The sequence below is a fragment of the Pecten maximus genome, chromosome 14, assembly GCF_902652985.1.
Source record: "Pecten maximus chromosome 14, xPecMax1.1, whole genome shotgun sequence".
NCBI classification, from domain to species: Eukaryota; Metazoa; Mollusca; class Bivalvia; order Pectinida; family Pectinidae; genus Pecten; species Pecten maximus.
Window position 1 is genome coordinate 11,920,031 of NC_047028.1, and position 25,398 is coordinate 11,945,428.

At 36.4% G+C, this 25,398-nt stretch overlaps 1 protein-coding gene across 2 annotated transcripts; it reads left to right on the plus strand.

The window, feature by feature from the left end:
• The first annotated feature begins 373 nt into the window (after window positions 1-373).
• Window positions 374-19,961, plus strand: LOC117342504 (cyclin-C-like). Of its 2 annotated transcripts, XM_033904678.1 has the most exons (12): window positions 374-543; window positions 2,452-2,558; window positions 2,912-2,996; window positions 3,693-3,762; window positions 7,501-7,552; window positions 8,366-8,457; window positions 8,881-8,972; window positions 9,146-9,213; window positions 17,270-17,349; window positions 18,078-18,196; window positions 18,662-18,721; window positions 19,050-19,961. In XM_033904678.1, exons 1-11 carry the CDS (start codon window positions 512-514, stop codon window positions 18,684-18,686), a joined length of 822 nt encoding a protein of 273 aa, XP_033760569.1. In that variant the 5' UTR covers window positions 374-511; the 3' UTR covers window positions 18,687-18,721; window positions 19,050-19,961. The 2 variants fall into 2 exon arrangements, with proteins under 2 accessions (XP_033760569.1, XP_033760568.1); XM_033904677.1 differs by lacking the exon at window positions 18,662-18,721.
• The last annotated feature ends 5,437 nt before the right edge of the window (window positions 19,962-25,398 follow it).

Genomic DNA, 25,398 nt, shown 5'->3' on the forward strand with positions numbered 1-25,398 from the left:
TTTTTGTTCTGAATATATTCAGTATGGCATTGTTGTATTTATTATCCCTTTCTCCATGGATATATCATGTCCTTGCTTTCTCAGATTTGTTTTTTATAATGATCAATTAGTGTTTTTTAACTAGTTCAATGTATTGATTTTAGGCTACAAAACTATGTTTACTGATTTATTTTAATAATAGATAGCTTTGTATCATTTACTGAAATTCAAATGATAATAATAAATAGTTCTGTAATAATGAAAAACCTGGTGCTATAAAGTTCAAATAGCATCTTCTACAGTGGTCTCCCCCTAACACGTGGTACGATGTTTACATATCTATTTTAAGAAAAGTCTTGGCGGAAAATATCTACGCATGCGTAGAACAAGAATTTCCCTTCATTTCCGGTAATCCTCAGAGTAAGAGGAGCGAATTTGCCGGCTAAACAAAGGGATAAACAAGGACTTTACAGGAGTCAAATCATGATAAAAAGTATATCACGGTGTACTTAGGATCCTTCTGGGTTCAGACATGGCTGGAAGTTTCTGGCATAGCTCTCATTAGTGAGTATAACTGGAATTAAATCGCCGTATTGTAACGCATCATCGACTGATCATGAATGATTGCGTTAGTCTAGTCACAATCCTCATCTGTCAATAGGCTAGGCCTATAGACTAATAAATTTAATATTCTTCTGATCCTTGTTATCTGTAGATTGGAAAAACAATGAAAATAACATTCATTTAACGTCGTTTATAAAGTCAATAATCAGCCTAAACCCAGTCGAGCTTTTGGCGACTGTAGTTGAACAAATGATGTGGATGGAAAACCCACGGGTTAACAACTAGCCAAACAGACTCATCAGGGAAAACCACCAACTTGTCTAAATACTCAAGGTTGGAGTATGGATGTGTTACTCGAAATGCCAAAAATCGCTTACTAATCAGTATTTTTTGCAATATATTTAAAGTCACATTAATAAACAACAAGGTTACAAAAAGATAACTGAAAACGTTGGTTACTTAAAACAGAGACCTATAATTAGTATATTAGTCTCTGCTTAGAAAGTGGTGTTTTTCATTTCAAAATATTTTATTCAATCAAGCATTTGAATTAATTTATATACAATATTTTATAATAGAGATAGAATTTAGATATAAAAATGGATTGGACAACTAGACAACAGGCTAAGCCTATACAGGTCATTTCCGTACTTCCGTTATCATAAATATTATAAATAATCTTAGTGGTATAGTTGTATTTATAATACATGTAACGATATATATATTATATGTTATATGTTTTATATGTTTATTATCAGTTGATGGAGGAAAAGAAAGAAAGTGGTGTTTCTATACCGGAAGTATTACATTAATTTTTGGTACTTTTCAATGAGCAAACAATTTTGTTTTGCATTAGTATGATGTATCATGACTACCTGGAAAAACGTTTTTAAAAAGTTAGGTTTAATAAACTTTTGGCTATTTTTAGGAATAAATCTAACCCCCTATTGGCATATGCAACTTACTCCTATAACATAAGAGGCCGCTGGTCGGCTCTTTTTCTATCAGATATAATTTTGCCGACTTGACCGTGCCTGTCAAAAGTATCTCGCAGTGTAAAACATCTAACATTGTTGGAGTAATGACGACTTTGCATATTATACACACGTCGGTGATTCTCCCAAGCCTGATCATCCACACAGCCAGCATGTCTCAAACTCATGTTCTAGTGGAGAGTAGTCTGAATGTCAGCCATGACTGCACAGACTCAAAACAGCATTCTACTTTTCTTGTTTATTATATTAATGAATTTATACAGAAGAAGCTAATATTCGTGCACTAGACTACTAACTTGTTAACTTGTGGTGCTTACTTAAACAGTGGATCAACAATTACCATTGGTTCCCAAATCTGAGTTAAAGTCTTCACTTACCCCAATACATATATCTAATTATACTTGTGTTATACACAAATTTCACCTTTGCTAGAAGATGCTCCATCTAAGTTATACGTTGTTTCACTGCCAGTCCATGTGTAAATGTAACGAAGCATATGATAAATTTAAAACACTGCCTTCACTAGGGATCAAACTCAGGACCTCTGCCTTAATATATGCTAATGACCATTTGAACTGAAAAGAAGCAGTGTATTAATTGCAGCCAGTATTTCCCTGGGTTACATATACTCCTCCTCCAAGATTGAACTTGTGGTTGAGTATCTAGGATTTACAGTAATGCTTTCACAAGCAATGTTAAGCATAATTCCCACGTATACGTACCTCTGTGCTAATGTAACCGAACGCATAATTAAATTTTAATCACTACCAGGGATCGAACCCTGGACCTCTGGCTTACCAGTCTTATGCTCAACCCACCAAGCTATAGAGAAGATCTCTATAGCTGAGCGGTATATTGCGATGAACAATCTTCATTGTAATGATATAATTAAATTGTTTTTCTCCTGTTACAGCCAGCAGTGGTTGTTGGACAAACAAGATCTATTACGTGAGAGACAACAGGATCTCAAAGTTCTAAGTGAAGAGGAATACCAGAAGATTCTTATATTTTTTGCGAACTGTAGGTATCATTTTACACAAAATATGGTCGGCAATAATACAGTGTTATCCACTAAGTCTGCACACTTAGGATATTTGTGCTTATTGATGGTAGGCCTAATAATTCAATTAAGAATGCATGATATTTGTGCTTATTGATGGTAGGCCTATTAATTTAATAAAGAATGCAAGAAATTGTATATCAAAATAAAGAGCGAGATCTTAATCTCATTATACCATAGAAAGGAAAAAATACTGGGTAAGATCAAATTTGCATTTTAATTAACTTCAAATGTCTTCTATATTTTGTTTTAGTTGATTTATCTTGTATTTCTATCCTTTACGTTAGATTTAAGGCTAGATATTTTGTTTTAGTCATTCAGTCTCTGGGGGAACAACTCAAACTGCGACAACAGGTCATCGCCACGGCGACAGTATACTTCAAACGGTTTTATTCCAGGTCAGTTGTATTATTTTTCACATTATCTTTCCATATTAATCTGAAATATTTATAATTAGGATCTGCCGTACAACTACAGTGTAATAGTTTGTTAACACACATGTATATTTAATTACCAGAGTTGGAAATGGTGTGGCAGCTGGTCATTTATAGTGTAATGTAGCTATAGACAGAATTTTAATCTTAGGTGGGGCATATTGATGGTCTTGGCTTTAGAGAAGAGATTGTAAAATATATTATGTTAACATCACAATGTAGTAGTGTGGCGGATAAGTCATGTTTCAGATTCCTGATGTGTGATGTTTTAAAGAGAATTTATTAAAAAATGAAAGACAAATTCTCAGAATGAAAGAACGCTAATTATTTTGTATGTTTGTTTAAAGGATATTCACCTGCAGGGACCAGTGTAAAATAAATTTTATGAATATCTATGCTCTTTGTTCAATTCAAGAGAAAAAATTTACTAAGATATTATGTATAAACATTACCCTGTTGTTGTGTGGTAGATTAAGGATGTTTCCAAAGATTTCCAACCTTTAAAATTTTGATAGCTTGAAAGGAATGAAAAAAATAAATGACAAATTTGTAAAATAAACATTTTCTGATAAATTTGACAAAAAAGATGACCAGTGGAAAGCAATTAAGAGAATGTATAAAATCAGTTACTGTTAATATTCATATATTTGTTATTTTCAGAAATTCTCTAAAATGTATAGATCCATGGCTAATGGCACCTACCTGTATATTTCTGGCCTCAAAAGTTGAAGTAAGTATAATTATGTACAATGATACCACCTATCCCTATCACTTTGAAGATACATGTATATAATTTGATCTAAGGGGATCTATACCAATTACACACAAGAGCAAGATGTAGCAGTTGCCATCCATTGAGTAAGATATTTTGGGTAGATGCTTGCAATTATTTTGTTTATTTATCTAGACCCATGCTACAATTTATGTTGTTTTTCTATCTTTTTTTTTTTTTCGAAAATCTTAAATACCCAGTAGGATACCATAGTATGCAGTCATGAGTAACCATCATTTTGACATGATATTGGCCAGAAATATAAATTGATGATGGAATTAGCACATTTACACATATAGGTCTGTGTATTTGTAACGGCGTGCTAGCCTTAATTAATTAAATTTATATCACTGCCTCCACTAGGGATAGAACCCCATACCTCTGGCTTACCAGTCTTACGCTCAACCGATTGAGTTTAAGAGAATTAGATCTCTCTAGCCGATGGTATATTGCGGCTAGTATTTAGCAGGGTTATATTATCTCTAGCCAAGCGGTATATTGCGTCAAGTATTTACCAGGGTTACATGTATTCTCTCTTGCTGAGCGGTATATTGTGGCTAGTACTTACCAGGGTTACATGTATTCTCTCTAGCCGAGTTGTATATTGTGGCTAGTATTTACCAGGGTTACATGTATTCTCTCTAGCCGAGTTGTATATTGTGGCTAGTATTTACCAGGGTTACATGTATTCTCTCTAGCCGAGTTGTATATTGTGGCTAGTATTTACCAGGGTTACATGTATTCTCTCTTGCTGAGCGGTATATTGTGGCTAGTATTTACCAGGGTTACATGTATTCTCTCTAGCCGAGTTGTATATTGTGGCTAGTATTTACCAGGGTTACATGTATTCTCTCTAGCCGAGTGGTATATTGTGGCTAGTATTTACCAGGGTTACATGTATTCTCTCTAGCAGAGTGGTATATTGCGTCTAGTATTTACCAGGGTTACATGTATTCTCTCTAGCAGAGTGGTATATTGCGTCTAGTATTTACCAGGGTTACATGTATTCTCTCTAGCCGAGTTGTATATTGTGGCTAGTATTTACCAGGGTTACATGTATTCTCTCTAGCCGAGTTGTATATTGTGGCTAGTATTTACCAGGGTTACATGTATTCTCTCTAGCAGAGTGGTATATTGCGTCTAGTATTTACCAGGGTTACATGTATTCTCTCTAGCCGAGTTGTATATTGTGGCTAGTATTTACCAGGGTTACATGTATTCTCTCTAGCCGAGTTGTATATTGTGGCTAGTCTTTACCAGGGTTACATGTATTCTCTCTAGCCGAGTTGTATATTGTGGCTAGTATTTACCAGGGTTACATGTATTCTCTCTAGCCGAATTGTATATTGTGGCTAGTATTTACCAGGGTTACATGTATTCTCTCTAGCCGAGTTGTATATTGTGGCTAGTCTTTACCAGAGTTACATGTATTCTCTCTAGCCGAGTTGTATATTGTGGCTAGTATTTACCAGGGTTACATGTATTCTCTCTAGCCGAATTGTATATTGTGGCTAGTATTTACCAGGGTTACATGTATTCTCTCTAGCTGAGCGGTATATTGTGGCTAGTATTTACCAGGGTTACATGTATTCTCTCTAGCTGAGCAGTATATTGTGGCTAGTATTTACCAGGGTTACATGTATTCTCTCTAGCCGAGTTGTATATTGTGGCTAGTATTTACCAGGGTTACATGTATTCTCTCTAGCCGAGTTGTATATTGTGGCTAGTCTTTACCAGGGTTACTTGTATTCTCTCTAGCCGAGTTGTATATTGTGGCTAGTATTTACCAGGGTTACATGTATTCTCTCTAGCCGAGTTGTATATTGTGGCTAGTATTTACCAGGGTTACATGTATTCTCTCTAGCCGAGTTGTATATTGTGGCTAGTATTTACCAGGGTTACATGTATTCTCTCTAGCCGAGTTGTATATTGTGGCTAGTATTTACCAGGGTTACATGTATTCTCTCTAGCCGAGTTGTATATTGTGGCTAGTCTTTACCAGAGTTACATGTATTCTCTCTAGCCGAGTTGTATATTGTGGCTAGTATTTACCAGGGTTACATGTATTCTCTCTAGCCGAGTTGTATATTGTGGCTAGTATTTACCAGGGTTACATGTATTCTCTCTAGCCGAGTTGTATATTGTGGCTAGTATTTACCAGGGTTACATGTATTCTCTCTAGCCGAGTTGTATATTGTGGCTAGTATTTACCAGGGTTACATGTATTCTCTCTAGCCGAGCGGTATATTGTGGTTAGTATTTACCAGGGTTACATGTATTCTCTCTAGCCGAGTGGTATATTGTGGCTAGTATTTACCAGGGTTACATGTATTCTCTCTAGCCGAGTTGTATATTGTGGCTAGTCTTTACCAGAGTTACATGTATTCTCTCTAGCTGAGCGGTATATTGTGGCTAGTATTTACCAGGGTTACATGTATTCTCTCTAGCTGAGCGGTATATTGTGGCTAGTATTTACCAGGGTTACATGTATTCTCTCTAGCCGAGTTGTATATTGTGGCTAGTATTTACCAGGGTTACATGTATTCTCTCTAGCCTAGTGGTATATTGTGGCTAGTATTTACCAGGGTTACATGTATTCTCTCTAGCCGAGTTGTATATTGTGGCTAGTATTTACCAGGGTTACATGTATTCTCTCTAGCCGAGTTGTATATTGTGGTTAGTCTTTACCAGGGTTACATGTATTCTCTCTAGCCGAGTTGTATATTGTGGTTAGTCTTTACCAGGGTTACATGTATTCTCTCTAGCCGAGCGGTATATTGTGGCTAGTATTTACCAGGGTTACACGTATTCTCTCTAGCTGAGCGGTATATTGTGGCTAGTATTTACCAGGGTTACATGTATTCTCTCTAGCCGAGTTGTATATTGTGGCTAGTATTTACCAGGGTTACACGTATTCTCTCTAGCCGAGTTGTATATTGCGTCTAGTATTTACCAGGGTTACATGTATTCTCTCTAGCCGAGTTGTATATTGCGTCTAGTATTTACCAGGGTTACATGTATTCTCTCTAGCCGAGTTGTATATTGTGGCTAGTATTTACCAGGGTTACATGTATTCTCTCTAGCCGAGTGGTATATTGTGGCTAGTATTTACCAGGGTTACATGTATTCTCTCTAGCCGAGTTGTATATTGTGGCTAGTATTTACCAGGGTTACATGTATTCTCTCTAGCCGAGTTGTATATTGTGGCTAGTATTTACCAGGGTTACATGTATTCTCTCTAGCCGAGTTGTATATTGTGGCTAGTATTTACCAGGGTTAACATGTATTCTCTCTAGCCGAGCAGTATAATGTGGCTAGTATTTACCAGGGTTACATGTATTCTCTCTAGCCGAGTGGTATATTGTGACTAGTATTTACCAGGGTTACATGTATTCTCTCTAGCCGAGTTGTATATTGCGTCTAGTATTTACCAGGGTTACATGTATTCTCTCTAGCTGAGTGGTATATTGTGGCTAGTATTTACCAGGGTTACACGTATTCTCTCTAGCCGAGTTGTATATTGCGTCTAGTATTTACCAGAGTTACATAAACTGAGAATAAGTTGAAGTAAGGATCCTGAGGGAAAGTTAATGACTTTCTATAAATCATCAAATTAGATTTGTTTATTGTCAATCATATAAAGAAATGAAGAATTTCTGTATTAAAACAAAAATTCTGTTGCTTTTCTTTCCCCAGGAGTTTGGTGTTATCTCCAATAGCAGACTTATAACTACATGTCAGACAGTGGGTACGTATTACAAGTCAGGGTCCTATAGGGCTCCATGGGTGATTGACTGAAAGGGCCATTCAAGGACCATTATAGAAATATGTTTATCATTACACATCATAAGATATTACCAGAACACAGTAGTCAGGACAAATTACATTTACCAGTCCTCTCAAATTACTGTCAACAATTTAAAGCTGGACATCATGAAGTGGAAGACAAATACACTCTAAAAATTTTAAATATGATTTGTCTCAGTCATGTAACAGAACTTAAAACCTTTTCCTTGGTTGAAAGACCATCCTTGATACTCCAGGGGTTACAATCACATACACTTTCCTCACCAGCGTATATTTTATGTGATCATAACCCCTGGAGTATTGAGGATGTTGAAAGACATAAGGAAATTTTTTAAAGTAATTATGAGTGAGGAGATATGTAGCAGTTCTTTGAAATAATTAATTTCACTTGGTACGTGATGGATATTTCACAATTTCAACCTGTTCCTATTTTTCCCTTGTGCATGTTTACTTTTTGGACTGGTCAGAAGTAGTCATATTTTTTCAATACACATGACAATACAATAATTATTAATAAAGAAAAAGTACAAAAAAGTACAAACTTACACATGTACATAACACCAATTAAAAAACATACAATGGCGGACGCCAAGTTACTAATTCTACCATCAAGTGAAAAAATATTTGTCTGGAAAACAATTTCAAAGCATTGAAAATCCTAAAAGTATGATACCATGGTAGCTTATTTAAATCTAATTAAAAATAGTCATCACAAAAGAAGAATCATGTACATATTCAAAAGCTTGTTTTTCAGTAAAGAACAAGTTTTCACATGCCTACCCCCAGGAGTACCCATACAGAATCAACAGTGTGTTAGAATGTGAATTCTTCCTTCTGGAAATGATGGTAAGTGACTGGGTATTATAAAGTGATTACAGTCGATGTTGGAGAGCTAACAATATACTCTACTAAATTAATAACTGAAAAATCTTTGGTCAGTTTTCTCTGCCCCAACAAATTCCTTCCATGAAAATTCAAACAAATCTTATAACAACAATTCTCCATACCATATTGTTATTACCCCAAAATCTTATTTGAAAAATGAGAACTGGTTGGTGCGAAAATCTCAACCTGTCTATAAAGGCAACCTTTCTAAAGTGACCACTTTTCTGCCTCCCATTGGGTGGTCTTTATATACAGGCTTAACTGTACATGGCTGGAACAATGAGGTATGAAAAAGATAGCTGATACAATGTATACAGATATTATTGTATAATACTTAATATAAATTTATCTAAGTCAAACAGTTCAGGTGTATATGATTTCCAGGACTGCTGTTTGGTGTTATATCACCCCTACCGACCACTGACGGAATACTTCTCAGACATCGGTCACGAAGACACGCTGTACCCCTTGGCATGGTAAGTTATACAGTAGTAAATGAAAAGTTTCGACACTTTGAGACTCACTGATGGTAAATATTTCAATTGCTACTTTACTTTGACAACTATTGATACTTTACTTTTACAACGAAATGTTGTCTGTGTCTTTTTCTATGAACAGATGTAAACCCTGTGTGATGATTCTGTTACAGGCGAATTGTAAATGACAGTTTAAGAACTGATGTATGTCTGAATTACGCTCCGTACCTTGTTGCTCTGGGTAAGTAAATATACCAACAATTTTGTCTTATTTTCTAGAAGAGTTGTGGGCCCTATGTTAATGTTGAAACTTTATAATGTGTAGCTCACCTGGCCTGAAGGCCTCATTTAATGGGTTATTAACTCTCCTGGCCTGAGGGCCTCATTTAATGGGTTATTAACTCACCTGGCCTGAGGGCCTCATTTAATGGGTTATTAGCTCACCTGGCCTGAAGGCCTCATTTAATGGGCTATTAACTCACCTGGCCTGAAGGCCTCATTTAATGGGTTATAAGCCCACCTGGCCTCAAGGCCTCATTTAATGGGTTATTAGCCCACCTGGCCTGAAGGCCTCATTGAATGGGTAATTATCTCACTTGGCCTGAAGGCCTCATTTAATGGATTATTATCTCACCTGATATCAAGGCCTCATTTAATGGGTAATTAACTCACCTGGCCTGAGGGCCTCATTTAATGGGTTATTAGCTCACCTGGCCTGAAGGCCTCATTTAATGGGCTATTAACTCACCTGGCCTGAAGGCCTCATTTAATGGGTTATAAGCCCACCTGGCCTCAAGGCCTCATTTAATGGGTTATTAGCCCACCTGGCCTGAAGGCCTCATTGAATGGGTAATTATCTCACTTGGCCTGAAGGCCTCATTTAATGGATTATTATCTCACCTGATATCAAGGCCTCATTTAATGGGTAATTAACTCACCTGATCTCAAGGCCTCATTTAATGAGTTATTAGCTCACATGGCCTGAAGGCCTCATTTAATGAATTATTTCATTGATTATTCCATTGCCTCATTTAATAGGTTAAATCATTGACTACCTCAGTGCCTCATTTAATGGGTTATTAGCTCACCTAGTCTGAAGGATCAAGGTACAAATGGTGGGGATAACCCTCCAGAGGGCTAAGGGGCGGGGCAAAAAGGAAGCAATTTTGCTAAATTTCTATAAATGACTTCTTGTCTGGAATCAAGCAATGGAGCAACACATCCACTACTGAAATTCTATTTCCATATCTTCCTAATATTAAATTATTTTGTAGCCAGGTGAGCAATTCAATCCTCTTGTGTCATTGATTACCTCAATTCCTCATTTAATTAATGGTTTTATCAATTATTCCAATGTCTCATTTAATGGATTACTTTGTTAACTACCACAAAGTCTCATTTAATTGGTTATTTCATTGACAAGCTCCATGTTTCATTTAACGGGGTATTGCATTGATTATTCCAATTCCTCATTTAATAATAATGATGATGAGTTTTTTTCTTAGTTTGATAACACTTTAAGTCAGACACTCTTCTAACAACACTTTGAGTCAGACACTCTTCAAACAACACTTTGAGTCAGACACTCTTCAAACAACACTTTGAGTCAGACACTCTTCAAACAACACTTTGAGTCAGACATTCTTCTAACAACACTTTGAGTCAGACACTCTTCTAACAACACTTTGAGTCAGACATTCTTCTAACAACACTTTGAGTCAGACATTCTTCTAACAACACTTTGAGTCAGACATTCTTCTAACAACACTTTGAGTCGGACATTCTTATAACAACACTTTGAGTCAGACATTCTTAAACCAACACTTTGAGTCAGACACTCTTCTAACAACACTTTGAGTCAGACATTCTTAAACCAACACTTTGAGTCAGACACTCTTCTAACAACACTTTGAGTCAGACACTCTTCTAACAACACTTTGAGTCAGACATTCTTCTAACAATACTTTGAGTCAGACATTCTTCTAACAACACTTTGAGTCAGACATTCTTAAACCAACACTTTGAGTCAGACACTCTTCTAACAACACTTTGAGTCAGACATTCTTCTAACAACACTTTGAGTCAGACATTCTTCTAACAACACTTTGAGTCAGACATTCTTCTAACAACACTTTGAGTCAGACACTCTTCTAACAACACTTTGAGTCGGACATTCTTCTAACAACACTTTGAGTCAGACACTCTTCTAACAACACTTTGAGTCAGACATTCCTCTAACAACACTTTGAGTCAGACACTCTTCTAACAACACTTTGAGTCGGACACTCTTCTAACAACACTTTGAGTCGGACATTCTTCTAACAACACTTTGAGTCAGACATTCTTCTAACAACACTTTGAGTCAGACATTCTTCTAACAACACTTTGAGTCAGACATTCTTCTAACAACACTTTGAGTCAGACATTCTTCTAACAACACTTTGAGTCAGACATTCTTCTAACAATACTTTGAGTCAGACATTCTTCTAACAACACTTTGAGTCAGACATTCTTAAACCAACACTTTGAGTCAGACACTCTTCTAACAACACTTTGAGTCAGACATTCTTCTAACAATACTTTGAGTCAGACATTCTTCTAACAACACTTTGAGTCAGACATTCTTAAACCAACACTTTGAGTCAGACACTCTTCTAACAACACTTTGAGTCAGACATTCTTCTAACAACACTTTGAGTCAGACATTCTTCTAACAACACTTTGAGTCGGACACTCTTCTAACAACACTTTGAGTCAGACACTCTTCTAACAACACTTTGAGTCGGACATTCTTCTAACAACACTTTGAGTCAGACATTCTTCTAACAACACTTTGAGTCGGACATTCTTAAACCAACACTTTGAGTCAGACACTCTTCTAACAACACTTTGAGTCGGACATTCTTCTAACAACACTTTGAGTCAGACATTCTTCTAACAACACTTTGAGTCGGACATTCTTAAACCAACACTTTGAGTCAGACATTCTTCTAACAACACTTTGAGTCAGACATTCTTCTAACAATACTTTGAGTCAGACATTCTTCTAACAACACTTTGAGTCAGACATTCTTCTAACAATACTTTGAGTCAGACATTCTTCTAACAACACTTTGAGTCAGACATTCTTCTAACAACACTTTGAGTCAGACATTCTTCTAACAACACTTTGAGTCAGACACTCTTCTAACAACACTTTGAGTCAGACACTCTTCTAACAACACTTTGAGTCAGACATTCTTCTAACAACACTTTGAGTCGGACATTCTTCTAACAACACTTTGAGTCGGACATTCTTATAACAACACTTTGAGTCAGACATTCTTCTAACAACACTTTGAGTCAGACATTCTTCTAACAACACTTTGAGTCGGACATTCTTCTAACAACACTTTGAGTCAGACACTCTTCTAACAACACTTTGAGTCAGACATTCTTCTAACAACACTTTGAGTCGGACACTCTTCTAACAACACTTTGAGTCGGACATTCTTATAACAACACTTTGAGTCAGACATTCTTCTACCAACACTTTGAGTCGGACATTCTTCTAACAACACTTTGAGTCGGACATTCTTCTAACAACACTTTGAGTCAGACACTCTTTTAACAACACTTTGACATTCTTCTAACAACACTTTGAGTCAGACATTCTTCTAACAACACTTTGAGTCAGACATTCTTCTAACAATACTTTGAGTCAGACATTCTTCTAACAATACTTTGAGTCAGACATTCTTCTAACAACACTTTGAGTCAGACATTCTTCTAACAATACTTTGAGTCAGACATTCTTCTAACAACACTTTGAGTCAGACATTCTTCTAACAATACTTTGAGTCAGACATTCTTCTAACAACACTTTGAGTCAGACATTCTTCTAACAACACTTTGAGTCAGACATTCTTCTAACAACACTTTGAGTCAGACACTCTTCTAACAACACTTTGAGTCAGACACTCTTCTAACAACACTTTGAGTCAGACATTCTTCTAACAACACTTTGAGTCGGACATTCTTCTAACAACACTTTGAGTCAGACATTCTTATAACAACACTTTGAGTCAGACATTCTTCTAACAACACTTTGAGTCAGACATTCTTCTAACAACACTTTGAGTCGGACATTCTTCTAACAACACTTTGAGTCAGACACTCTTCTAACAACACTTTGAGTCAGACATTCTTCTAACAACACTTTGAGTCGGACACTCTTCTAACAACACTTTGAGTCAGACACTCTTCTAACAACACTTTGAGTCGGACATTCTTATAACAACACTTTGAGTCAGACATTCTTCTACCAACACTTTGAGTCGGACATTCTTCTAACAACACTTTGAGTCGGACATTCTTCTAACAACACTTTGAGTCAGACACTCTTTTAACAACACTTTGACATTCTTCTAACAACACTTTGAGTCAGACATTCTTCTAACAACACTTTGAGTCAGACATTCTTCTAACAATACTTTGAGTCAGACATTCTTCTAACAATACTTTGAGTCAGACATTCTTCTAACAACACTTTGAGTCAGACATTCTTAAACCAACACTTTGAGTCAGACACTCTTCTAACAACACTTTGAGTCAGACATTCTTCTAACAACACTTTGAGTCAGACATTCTTCTAACAACACTTTGAGTCAGACATTCTTCTAACAACACTTTGAGTCAGACACTCTTCTAACAACACTTTGAGTCGGACATTCTTCTAACAACACTTTGAGTCAGACACTCTTCTAACAACACTTTGAGTCAGACATTCCTCTAACAACACTTTGAGTCAGACACTCTTCTAACAACACTTTGAGTCGGACACTCTTCTAACAACACTTTGAGTCGGACATTCTTCTAACAACACTTTGAGTCAGACATTCTTCTAACAACACTTTGAGTCAGACATTCTTCTAACAACACTTTGAGTCAGACATTCTTCTAACAACACTTTGAGTCAGACATTCTTCTAACAACACTTTGAGTCAGACATTCTTCTAACAATACTTTGAGTCAGACATTCTTCTAACAACACTTTGAGTCGGACATTCTTAAACCAACACTTTGAGTCAGACACTCTTCTAACAACACTTTGAGTCAGACATTCTTCTAACAATACTTTGAGTCAGACATTCTTCTAACAACACTTTGAGTCAGACATTCTTAAACCAACACTTTGAGTCAGACACTCTTCTAACAACACTTTGAGTCAGACATTCTTCTAACAACACTTTGAGTCAGACATTCTTCTAACAACACTTTGAGTCGGACACTCTTCTAACAACACTTTGAGTCAGACACTCTTCTAACAACACTTTGAGTCAGACATTCTTCTAACAACACTTTGAGTCAGACATTCTTCTAACAACACTTTGAGTCGGACATTCTTCTAACAACACTTTGAGTCGGACATTCCTCTAACAACACTTTGAGTCAGACACTCTTCTAACAACACTTTGAGTCAGACACTCTTCTAACAACACTTTGAGTCAGACATTCTTCTAACAACACTTTGAGTCAGACACTCTTCTAACAACACTTTGAGTCAGACATTCTTCTAACAACACTTTGAGTCAGACATTCTTCTAACAACACTTTGAGTCGGACATTCTTCTAACAACACTTTGAGTCGGACATTCCTCTAACAACACTTTGAGTCAGACACTCTTCTAACAACACTTTGAGTCAGACATTCCTCTAACAACACTTTGAGTCGGACATTCTTCTAACAACACTTTGAGTCAGACATTCTTCTAACAACACTTTGAGTCAGACATTCTTCTAACAACACTTTGAGTCGGACATTCTTCTAACAACACTTTGAGTCAGACATTCTTCTAACAACACTTTGAGTCGGACATTCTTAAACCAACACTTTGAGTCAGACACTCTTCTAACAACACTTTGAGTCGGACATTCTTCTAACAACACTTTGAGTCAGACATTCTTCTAACAACACTTTGAGTCGGACATTCTTAAACCAACACTTTGAGTCAGACATTCTTCTAACAACACTTTGAGTCAGACATTCTTCTAACAATACTTTGAGTCAGACATTCTTCTAACAACACTTTGAGTCAGACATTCTTCTAACAATACTTTGAGTCAGACATTCTTCTAACAACACTTTGAGTCAGACATTCTTCTAACAACACTTTGAGTCAGACATTCTTCTAACAACACTTTGAGTCGGACATTCTTCTAACAACACTTTGAGTCAGACATTCTTCTAACAACACTTTGAGTCGGACATTCTTCTAACAACACTTTGAGTCAGACATTCTTATAACAACACTTTGAGTCAGACATTCTTCTAACAACACTTTGAGTCAGACATTCTTCTAACAACACTTTGAGTCGGACATTCTTCTAACAACACTTTGAGTCAGACACTCTTCTAACAACACTTTGAGTCAGACATTCTTCTAACAACACTTTGAGTCAGACATTCTTCTAACAACACTTTGAGTCGGACATTCTTCTAACAACACTTTGAGTCAGACACTCTTCTAACAACACTTTGAGTCAGACATTCTTCTAACAACACTTTGAGTCGGACACTCTTCTAACAACACTTTGAGTCAGACACTCTTCTAACAACACTTTGAGTCGGACATTCTTATAACAACACTTTGAGTCAGACATTCTTCTACCAACACTTTGAGTCGGACATTCTTCTAACAACACTTTGAGTCGGACATTCTTCTAACAACACTTTGAGTCAGACACTCTTTTAACAACACTTTGACATTCTTCTAACAACACTTTGAGTCAGACATTCTTCTAACAACACTTTGAGTCAGACATTCTTCTAACAATACTTTGAGTCAGACATTCTTCTAACAACACTTTGAGTCAGACATTCTTCTAACAACACTTTGAGTCAGACATTCTTCTAACAACACTTTGAGTCGGACATTCTTCTAACAACACTTTGAGTCAGACACTCTTTTAACAACACTTTGACATTCTTCTAACAACACTTTGAGTCAGACATTCTTCTAACAACACTTTGAGTCGGACACTCCTCTAACAACACTTTGAGTCAGACATTCTTCTAACAACACTTTGAGTCAGACATTCTTCTAACAACACTTTGAGTCAGACATTCTTCTAACAATACTTTGAGTCAGACATTCTTCTAACAACACTTTGAGTCAGACATTCTTCTAACAATACTTTGAGTCAGACATTCTTCTAACAACACTTTGAGTCAGACATTCTTCTAACAACACTTTGAGTCAGACATTCTTCTAACAACACTTTGAGTCAGACACTCTTCTAACAACACTTTGAGTCGGACATTCTTCTAACAACACTTTGAGTCAGACATTCTTCTAACAACACTTTGAGTCAGACATTCTTATAACAACACTTTGAGTCAGACATTCTTCTAACAACACTTTGAGTCAGACATTCTTCTAACAACACTTTGAGTCGGACATTCTTCTAACAACACTTTGAGTCAGACACTCTTCTAACAACACTTTGAGTCAGACATTCTTCTAACAACACTTTGAGTCGGACACTCTTCTAACAACACTTTGAGTCAGACACTCTTCTAACAACACTTTGAGTCGGACATTCTTATAACAACACTTTGAGTCAGACATTCTTCTACCAACACTTTGAGTCGGACATTCTTCTAACAACACTTTGAGTCGGACATTCTTCTAACAACACTTTGAGTCAGACATTCTTCTAACAACACTTTGAGTCGGACACTCCTCTAACAACACTTTGAGTCAGACACTCTTCTAACAACACTTTGAGTCGGACACTCTTCTAACAACACTTTGAGTCAGACACTCTTCTAACAACACTTTGAGTCGGACATTCTTATAACAACACTTTGAGTCAGACATTCTTCTACCAACACTTTGAGTCAGACACTCTTCTAACAACACTTTGAGTCAGACATTCTTCTAACAACACTTTGAGTCAGACATTCTTCTAACAACACTTTGAGTCGGACATTCTTATAACAACACTTTGAGTCGGACATTCTTATAACAACACTTTGAGTCAGACACTCTTCTAACAACACTTTGAGTCAGACACTCTTCTAACAACTGGTCGACAATGATATGTACTATGTTTACAGCATTTAATTTAATGATTTATTTCATTGACGTTCTCAATGCCTTACTAAATGGCTACCTACACGACCATTATAGGTAGTTTAAACTTTGTGATTGTTGTTCTTGAGGACATGTTTAAAATTACATCACAATTTATTGATGTGTTTTGATGAACATTATTATCTCGTTTCTTACCATTAAGTGTGATTTATTTTACAGCCTGTCTCCATATCGCCTGTGTGATACAGAAAGTGGACCTTAAACAGTGGCTGGCCGAGTGTAATGTTGATATGGATAAGGTAAGCACAAACTGATGATTGATGGACACAAAATGATGATGAAACACCCACAAAACGATGATGAGACACCCACAAAATGATGATGAAGCACCCACAAACTGATGATGGATGGACACAAAATGATGATTAGGCAGACATTTGATGATGATGATGATGATGATGACGACGACATCATAAAACAATGGAAATCTTTGCACAACCTGCATGGATTAGACTTAGTGATATGGCATAAAGACTAAATGATGTACATGAATGTATCTGTAGTGGTTCCATTTATTTACATTCCCCACCATTCTTATCAATCCAGAACCCCATGTCTGGTGATTACTCCACTAATATCTAGTTCAGTTGTAAAAATACTAACAAACACTATTTTATTGTTCTACTATTATCCCACCCTATATTCCCTGTGGGCTTACTACATGATATATGATATAAATGTATAGTCAGTCAAACTCTCCTCCCACAGGAGGAAGGCGAGAACGACCTTTGTGGAGGTTGTCTTTATCAAGTATCAGATGTGTTAACTTGGATTCAAAGCAGCTGTCCCTTCCTTGTTATATCTGTAAAGGTTGTCATGAAGGCAGTTTTGACTTTATTTATCCGTCACCTGGAGAAACGATTAGATACAAACACTACACTAACTCTACTGCTGCAAATAGTATGTGTTCCAGCTATATCAAAGAATCTAAACAGAATTATTGGAAGTATTGATATTTTTTTTACAGATATTAGAAATTTCAAGACAGATACTTGCGTTGTATGAATTATGGAAAAATTACGATGAGAAAAAGGACATTGCTGGAATACTTGAGAAAATGCCGAAGCCAAAGACAAGTCCTACAACGTAAGTTTATTTTTCTTGACTAAACACAATGGTTGCTCACTTTCCTGTGTATGGAAGTGAGGTCCAAGGATCAGTAGGGTTGATCAATTCTTTTAATTTATTAAATGGTATTTGGTAATAATGATATAATAAAATGTTTGAAGTAAGGTTCAAATTAAAATATTTCTTTGTAGAACATAAATTATTTTACATCTGTAATTGAGGATATACTTTGTGTATTGATGATCAAGAAGCAATTTTGAATTTGGAAAGTCAAAATACTCACATCTTTGTGTTCGTTTAATGATTCTGTACCGCAAATAAGCAAATGATTAAATCTTGGCACAAAAGGAACCGATACATTGACAATGAAAGAAATTAGTTTGTGATGCCTATAGTATGGAACAATTTTTTTTTAACTCAGCCAATGTGCTGGTGCATTCATGCAATAATATATTATCTGCCATCTCTCCTGTCATCATGTAGGGGCCACGATAGCTCCGTTGGTTAAACCACCAGTGACGTTACCTCAGATGAAGATAAGAGGTGCGTTGTTCGACATTCCCTTCCCGTGTCAGTTTAGGTTTCTTAGGAAGCTGAGAAACATGGTTGTGTCCTTGGGCAAGACATTTTACCCTATTTGCTCTGGATGGCATGTAATTGGCCTCACATATGTTGTTCATTGAGGTAGTCACCAACTGCTACAAGGAGATCCACCTCGAAATGTCCCAAGCTGTTCACAGGGCGATAAACCCAGCAAACAAAACATTCTTGGGCTCCATAATTCGAAAAAACTAGCCACTAAAAAGAAGTAACAAGTTTAAAAGGCTTAGTAAAACTGAAGTAACATTATTATTCCTTTATTGTTTCACAGGACTCCAACAACAGCAGGACCTGACGGCTCCCAACAGTTACAGCAGAATCAACATCAGTAACAGCTTGGCTCTGATTGGTCCTTTATAGGCCAATCAAAAAGCTGGTCTGATTCTTTGTCTTCACAACCTGACTATTACATCTTTGTGTAGAAACAAGCTATCTGATGTGGTTGTGGTAGACAGCAAAAACAATTTTCACTCCTTCGTCAAAATGTCAGAAGGATGTTAAATTATGACTTCATAATTGTATCAGATTTGTTCTGATATAATTACAGCTACCATTTAAAATGAATGAAATTTTTCATCAATTTCACCAAGAAGTTTTTAATTTGTCAATTTAATAACACTACTGATATTGACCAAAGATGATGTACAAACACTGGACCATTGTAAAGAGTAGTGTTTATTACTGAGAACACAATTATTTATGTGGAATCTGAGATAAGTTCAACATTTGTAGCAGAGTTATTCCCCTTGATATAATCTACCTATGTACCACATGTATTGAATGGGAAAGTGTTTATAACAGATGTCTACATTCCGCAGACAATGGTGCTCAAAGTCACTTTTAATTCATCAATATTCATAACTAGGAAAGTGTTCTTGTGGGAAAAATCCACATCAAACGTGAAAATAACGGACAGTATATATTGATATTGGTAGGAGGGACGAGTATGAATTAATGTTGATAGAATCATTCCTTTGAAGCCATAGACCGACAGTTGAACACACGGAGGCTGATTGCAGGTACCTATCGTAGTGATTCACATCTACACCCTCTCATATATCCATTTGTACTTGGGCATTTCTGCTTGACTATTGTATAATGTACGACAATCCTCGTTGTTAGGACATTTTTACTGTCAATTATCATATTTATATAATTATTGAATAAAGCATGTTTTGCTTCATAGTGATTTATATTCCTTGATTAAATCCAAGCAAATTTTACATATGATATGGGTTGATAGAATGAATGAAATATACACTATTGAATACATGTACTTGGGACAGTAGCCCGAGTTTCCTCTGGCCCTGACACTGTGTCTAGTGTAGGGCCAGAGCACACTACTATATGAAAAAGTGGAATTATCCGACACCGTTTGGTGTCGCTAAGAATTTGGTGCAAATACAATAAAATCGGGTGTGGTATATTTATTTCCCGATCAGACGTGAAAAGGTAGAAGTCATTGTAGTGGCTACGAATGAATACATGTACATATAAAATTATAAAAAATTATTTCAGTGTCAGATTCATGTTAACAAATAGACAAGAAATTGACATGAATTTTACCTGAAATTGTTTTCATGTCAAATTCATGTCAATTTCAGGTCAAATTCAGGTCAATTTCTTGACATGAATTGACTAATCTGCTCTTTTCAGGTCAGGTTAACCTGAAAATCTTGACCTGAAATTGGCCTGAATTGACATGAAGACTTTTTGTCTGTGTAGGGGTTACCTGCCTGACAATGTAGGTTTTTCCAAGGTACTCCAGTTTCCTCCCACAGATTTTCGCAAGATTCCATCTGAGCCAACAAGCATTATCAATATATTAAGTTGATATATGATAGCTTGTTTCACAATTATTGTAAAATATATACAGTTTACATTACTTCAAACTTCAAGAAGGTGGATGGGGTTGGGAAGATGCTCGCATTTACCTCAATCATCATGATGAAAGTCGATCACCCTATCCACATGACAAATGATAGCCATAGGAGACATAATTACATTTCGTATGAACATGAGGTATAATATAATAGATATATTAAGTGATTTTTAACCTTTAAAGTTTGTACATAATTATAATAAATGTCCTCCTTTTTTCCAGTTATGACATGTATAATACTACCCAGATCTTCACACTATTTTATAATTCTCTCATCTCACCTGACTGGTTGGTTCCTGGGAGAGAGCCACACAAAGGTTGCAAAAAATTGACCTTGACCCATATTCAAGGTCACATAGGTCAAATTTATTAAACTATTCAAACAAAAATCCTCATGCTTGATTAAATAAAATGACATGCGTGTATGCTCTTTAGATGACAAGCGACAAAGATTGCGAAAATGAATAAAATAAATGACCTTGGCCCATATTTAAGGTCACTGGGGTCAAATTGTTTAAACCTCAAATGACTTCTGGTTAGTTAGAAGTACTATGATATAGATGTTTGGATTCCTGGAATGACGCCCGACAAACTTAACAAAAAGAAATAACGGAATTTCATTCAAGGTCACAGAGGTGAATATGTTTAAACCCTCAACTGATTCCTTCTGATTAACCAGTCCAGAATCATGATGTTGGCTGGAAGGTTCCTGGTATGACCCTAACAAAGTTTGTAGTAAGAAATGAATTAATATGAACACATCTTATAACTCGCATAGATCTGTGTATTTTAACATAAAAAAGTTTCACCAAAGAAGTGAAACCAAGTGAGCGATGCAGGCGCATTGGGCCTCTTGTTTATAGTTGCGCCATACGATATGCACAGTGGTATAGAACATTGTAGCTGGCCAGTTGTCAAGGGGAGATGTATTCACTGGATTAATCAAATGAAGAAATTATCAATCGAGTCATGCTTTCGTTAAATTTGGAAACTTTTAAACCAAGCATGATAGTAAATGTAGATAAAGTTTGACTCGATAATTATATCCAAATGTCTATAATGACAGTGTGATAATGTAAACAGGTAAATATAGTGGGGATGACTCGACAATATCTCCTTCATTATGTATGTAGATACATCTGTATGAGGGAGATACTCATCATTTGTAACATGACAGTACTAATATCCTAATGGCTTGGGACTTACGCATGTTTTAACCAGCTAAACTATTATAATAGGGTTTTGCACCAACGAGGGGTGAAGATTCAATCCCCCCAATGTAAAACAATACACCATACTGGAATTTATTCCCGATTTGGTGGATATCCACATCAGATTTGCCTCAGGAGCCATTCCTTTCTGGAGACAGATGGAATTGAAAGTGTAACACAGTATTGATCTATTATCTGTTGAAAACCATTTTTTTTTCATTAAGTCGGACTCAAGTCACTTCAAGATATATTTCATACCACAAGGGTATTGCCAATAAGTGATCTATGGGTCGAACCCCGAGGTTACTTTTTCATTTTGGGCCATAGGAACGTGTCGAGCTTTGTGGTTCATACCGTACCCTATAACTTTATACGAATGACGTCATATTACAATGTGCAACTAGGTGTAGTCTGACGTTGTTGACAGTCGGTATGTGGTGTCATGGCCAAAGGAAACTCGGGGCTGACTTCATGGATGATCTTGTGGTGAAATGGACGAGTTGTCTTGTGGAGTACCAATGCGAGACAACTCGGTAAGCGAGTGACGCTAGCGAGAGCTCTATTGTTAGGCAGTCTACAGTTTATTCGGCATAGCCGTCTAATTTTCTTTTGGCGCCGGATATGACGCGAAAGGTGGCGTTACTGTTCAAGATGAAGAATGTGATTGGTCAATGTAGCGGTAAATACAAAATGCAGATATGCAGTTAAAGACGAAACAAAATTAAGATTGAATGCAAGCTGAATAAGTGGATGTATCTATTCAAATGACACATTATTAAAAAAATACAGTCCTGATTCAAATGCAGTCTTATTATCACCCAAAATGATTCAAACTGATATAATGTTGTTATCCGTACTGAAACGCATTTATTAATTAGTTCGTTAATTTATTTCATCAGCAGTTTTACATCATAACCACCAGCATTAAAACTATGCCGTTTATCTTTTTTCGGCATAGCCGTATAATTTTCTTTTGGCCCCAGATATGACGCGACAGGTGGCATTACTGGTCAAGATGAAGTATGTGATTGGTCAATGTAGCGGTAAATGCAAAATACAGATACGCAGTTAAAGACGGAACGAAGATAAGATTGGATGCAAGCTGAATAAGTAGATTATCTTTTTAAATGACACATTAATAAAATCATAATCCTGATTCAAATGCAGTCTTATTATTACCATAAATGATTCAAACTGATCTAATTTTGTTCAGCATAGCCGTCTAATTTTGTTTTGGCCCCGGATATGACGCGACAGGTGGCGTTTCTGGTCAAGATGAAGTACGTGATTGGTCAATGTAGTGGTCAATGCAAAATGCAGATATACAGTTTAAAACGAAACAAAGTTAAAGGGACCTCACGGTAAACCAATATTTATTTTGTATTTTCTATCATATTATTGGGTATATCTTTTAAAAAAAATAACCTTCTAAACAATAACCATTCGAATTTGATGATGTATGTACACAAAAACATCAATTATCAATTATTAAAAGGTTATCACTCTGAATATGCAAATTTTGTGACATATACGATAAACGCATGCGCACAACAAACTAAAACACATGGAAACAAAAATGGCTTCCAATGTGAATCTACTGCGGTTGGAAACGATAACAGCTTCCGCAATGAAGAGAATAATAGGAAAATGGGTCAAACACAATCCTAGAATTAAACTTGGGAAGCAGTACAATATATTGTAACAGTTCAAACATGAAAACAGCAGTAATACGGACGCCGCTCGTATTCTGCTTGATTGTTTGATAGTAGGTCATGACAATCTTAATATTTACACAAACTCGGTAGTATTAACACAAACTCAGTAATAGTTCCACCAGCTCGGTAATATTTACACAGTCTGTACCAGTACATCGCTACTGTCATTATACTATATGAACAGTGTTTACACTTATTTACACATAAATATGTGTGCCGTAATATATACAGAACGTGTTATTTAATATTTAAACCACTGTATAATATCGTTATCCAACTAACCAAGATGGAATATAGATATCGCCTTGTAAACTATCGTCTGTTTGTGTTGCCACGATTTCAAAACCGTCGCGTAATGATTTAAAAATAATTTCCGTGCTAAATTAAGAAGGGGGTTCCCAACTAAATTGAGTGGTCAAGCTGGACATAGGGATTGACCGTGAACATTGGGACAGCACAGAAACATAACTGGAAAGGAACAAAACGCGTACATTCAGTGAAAATTGCAACGTTTTTACCGTGATGTCCCTTTTAAATTGAATGCAAGCTGAGTAAGTGGATGCATCTATTCAAATGACACATTTGCAGTCCTATTATCACCAAAAATGATTCAAACTGATATAATTTTGTTAACCGTGCTGAAACTGCGCATTTATTAATTAAAATGTAGTTCATTAATTTATTTCACCATTAGTTATGCATTTTTGGTGTTGTTCAAATATTTCTTTTTTTTTCTTTTTTTTTTCAAATTGTTATAAAAAATGCACGTGAACAATTACACCTTGTTTCTTTTGATTCTTATTGATTCTATTTCGGTCCGATTCGGTTGAACATACCATGCGTATATGAAACTAGACGTCTATATTCTAGTTAGTATATTATCTCTGATGTAACGTTATACATGTCTCGTCACTTACAATTAAAAATAAACATATATGTTATACGTTTCTTCGCTTTTAAGTTTTTAATCGATCCTTTTCGGATCCGTTTCGGTTCCGTTTCGGTCCGTTTCGGTCCGTTTCGGTGATTCGTCGTACCGTTAGTTTTACATTATAACCACCAGCATTAAAACTATGCCGTTTATCTTGTTCAAAGATATTTCTTGTTACAGCTCCGATCACTGTCGCCTTTGTAAACCATTGTACCCCGCGTTAGATTATCGATAACGTACGTTTACATCATTGGTGTCAGCAAGTATTTAATTTGGTCGCCCGGATTTTCTGATATATTGACGCGAATTTAACGAACGTTTCAAGGTCGTTTGGTATTTTCGTTATTACTATCACTCCCGCTACTCTCATAGTTCCATTGTCATATATATATATATATATATATAGTACTCTACGTATATAGATATCAACTATGGATATCAATATACAGCTCATATTGAGGACCTCACTCAATTCAAAGGAATTGGTGAGGCAAGGGCAAACATTATTCTGGCTGCACGTGAAAGTCTGGGGAGACTTACGCTCGAGGACCTGAACATGGAAGATGTGCCAAACACAATCTGGGACCCATTGATAAAGGAGGGGAAGGTTGTAATTGGGAAAGGGACAAAACCACGGTCAGACGGCCAAGGGCAAACGGAAAGCTTGGATGTGCCCAATGGGGTTTATGGTAAAACGGGGGGCGAGGAACAAGGTGCTGTTGGTGGTGTAGGCATAATTAAAAAGTTGACATGTGGTACTGGGCATGTTATGGGGGAGCACCGAAGTCGATCACGATCCCCGGGCCGTGGCAGAAGCGGTGCTCGTGAACACGATACTCACTTTCGTGTTAAAGTGCCAACATATGATGGTAAGTCCGGGT